A 2,500-nucleotide genomic window follows, 5' to 3' on the forward strand; every position below is an offset into this window, starting at 1 on the left:
ACACATATACGTACCTGCTTTGGCACACGCCACCTTGAAGTCAGCCGATGACACATCCACTGGAGAGGTAGTTGCCGTGACCGGTGAAGGCTTCGATGGAGGTGAATGAGGTGATGAGTGATCGGAGAGAAGCTGAGCATCCGTGCCGGTGGCAGGCTCCTCAAAGTGACTGCAATTACCACTACACCTACACAGAACAACATGACAGAGACACACCAAAGTAAAATACATGTAAGAGTGGTTATACAACAACAACACTAACAATAGTCCCATGCATGACAGGTAAAGTGTCAATGACTCGGAAAGAGAATTTGCACAACTAAAGACTACAGATAATGTGGCAATTTGCATTGGAGACAAGATCAGATAGGCCTTAGCATTTGCAGCAGATAAATAGGGAATGAAGAATTGAAAAAGGTCTAGATTCTGGAGTGTGCAGTTGCTTGTCTACCTCTACTCTACCTCTACTCTACATTGCTCTCTCTCTCTCTCTCACCCACGCATGCACGCACGCACACGCACCCACGCACACACATGTGCGCATTCACGCACACACGTACACACACACACACACACACACACACACACACACACACACACACACACACACATGGGATACTTACCCAAGACGCAGACAATAACGGCACGGCTTCTGCACAACTGGAATTGGATCAGATGTGGGTGCATTGGACATGAAGGAGAAATCACCTGGTCTAGGCTCTTCTGATGCTGACTCTGCAGTGGACGACGGTTCTGAGAAGATTGAGAACAAAAATCAGCAAGTCATCAGTCAGTATTGCTACTAACTCCCTCCCTCCCTTTGTCTGTCTGCCTGTCTAAGTCTTACCCCCGTTGCGTGGTCCGCCTATCCACTGCTGCATTGTGTGTGTGTGTGTGTGTGTGTGTGTGTGTGTGTGTGCGTGCGTGCGTGTGTGTGTGGCTGTCTGTCTGTCTGCCTTTATCTCACTTTCTTTCTCCTCTTATAAGCTGCCAGTAGTTGAGTTTGAATGCTTTCATGAAGAGCAAATTGCAATGTATACACACGTACATTGCAATATAGAGGAACACTGTGTCCATGGCGGGAGGAAGACCTGACCCAACACCCCACTCAACACACCACGGTCACTGGCCAACCCAGCATTGGATACTCTGTAAATGATGGTACTACAGTACTGTCGGGCGCCGAAGAACGGAGCACCGAAGAACGGAGCGCCGAAGAACGGAGCGCCGAAGACTAAAAGGCTAAAATGTCATCAAGCACAGCATACCAATGTATACACGGTGCCTCAGCTGTGCATAGACTGTAATGCATGAAGATAAGAACGGTCTAGGCCACGAGGCTGAGCCCCAGTTCTTCGGCGAGCGACAGTAGTATAGTAGTCATGTGTTTGGCAACTGCAAACAGAAAACAGCAAACATACTTCTCTTACCTTTATTCACATCCAGAGTGTAGATCTTCAGATCAGAATGGGCCCTCAGATTAGGCTGCAAGCACCAACAGTCAGATTGCAATGTCAAGTACAGAAAGAGTAAGGCCTGGCAAGATATGGCTTCATGTCACCGCTACTGCGGTCTTAGTACAAACTCAAACACAGCAGTGTACACTGTCCAGCCAATCCATAGAACCTGCACACATATACGCACATGACTGAACGCGAGCGCACGCACACACCATATGCCATGTATACGCCCATCGCGAGAGAAGCACGCAAATCTGCAAATGCACTGGACACACACACACGCACACATGGCACATGCACCCCCCTCCCCACACACACACACACGCACGACATACACATTGGCTACACAGTTCACTTACGTTGACCTTGATGAGCTCAGCTCCAAGGCCGAAAAAGCTGCTGAGCGACAGGAAAGCAACCCGTTGCAGCCGAACCATGATGATCTAGGAGAATAGCAATACAAGAACAACAGGGTAGGATATTACACCCGGTCTGCCTACAACGTAGCCTCAGCACGCATTACAACTTGTGCATGCTATAGCTTTCTTTATCCACTGACGATGTTGTTCAGAACAACGAAACGTCTGGAGAAGTATCGTAAAAAAAAAAAAAATTCTATCGTTATTAAATGTTATCAAATATACCACTCTTTGGTCTAGAAAGAATACTTTTTGATATTACAATGAGAGTGAATAATCAACGGCTTGTCCACCAACTCTTTTTCATGCTATAGCGCTAAGACCAATATTCTTAAAAATAAATATAAACTTATTAAAAAGTTATAACCACTGCAGAAAAAAACACCACTTGTTTACACCCTAGCACTACTAGAAGACACTTTACAACTAGGACCCACTCTGTGTAATTCTACAACTTTGGACTACCCGTCTGTACAAAATCCTATGCAGAGTAACCAAACTGTCCAGGTTCAATGAGGGAAAGTTAGGAAAGGTCACAAAACACCATAGCAGTACTAGTATCTCCAAGTTTGAAACCGTAGTACAGCTGTAACATGAAATAATATGATCATGAGGCGTATA

At 46.0% G+C, this 2,500-nt stretch overlaps 1 protein-coding gene across 1 annotated transcript in view; it reads right to left on the reverse strand.

Annotated features, from left to right (window-relative positions):
- LOC135810043 (patatin-like phospholipase domain-containing protein 7) overlaps positions 1–2,500 on the reverse strand; it is a 40,704-nt gene that overhangs the window by 26,750 nt on the left and 11,454 nt on the right. The window contains exons 11-14 of the mRNA XM_065323509.1: positions 1,820–1,903; positions 1,431–1,485; positions 624–753; positions 15–187 (exon numbers count right to left, since the gene is read on the reverse strand). Of these exons, the coding sequence (XP_065179581.1) occupies positions 15–187; positions 624–753; positions 1,431–1,485; positions 1,820–1,903 (442 nt within the window). The remainder of the gene's footprint in view (positions 1–14; positions 188–623; positions 754–1,430; positions 1,486–1,819; positions 1,904–2,500) is intronic.

Source organism: Sycon ciliatum, chromosome 2, assembly GCF_964019385.1.
Source record: "Sycon ciliatum chromosome 2, ocSycCili1.1, whole genome shotgun sequence".
NCBI classification, from domain to species: domain Eukaryota; kingdom Metazoa; phylum Porifera; class Calcarea; order Leucosolenida; family Sycettidae; genus Sycon; species Sycon ciliatum.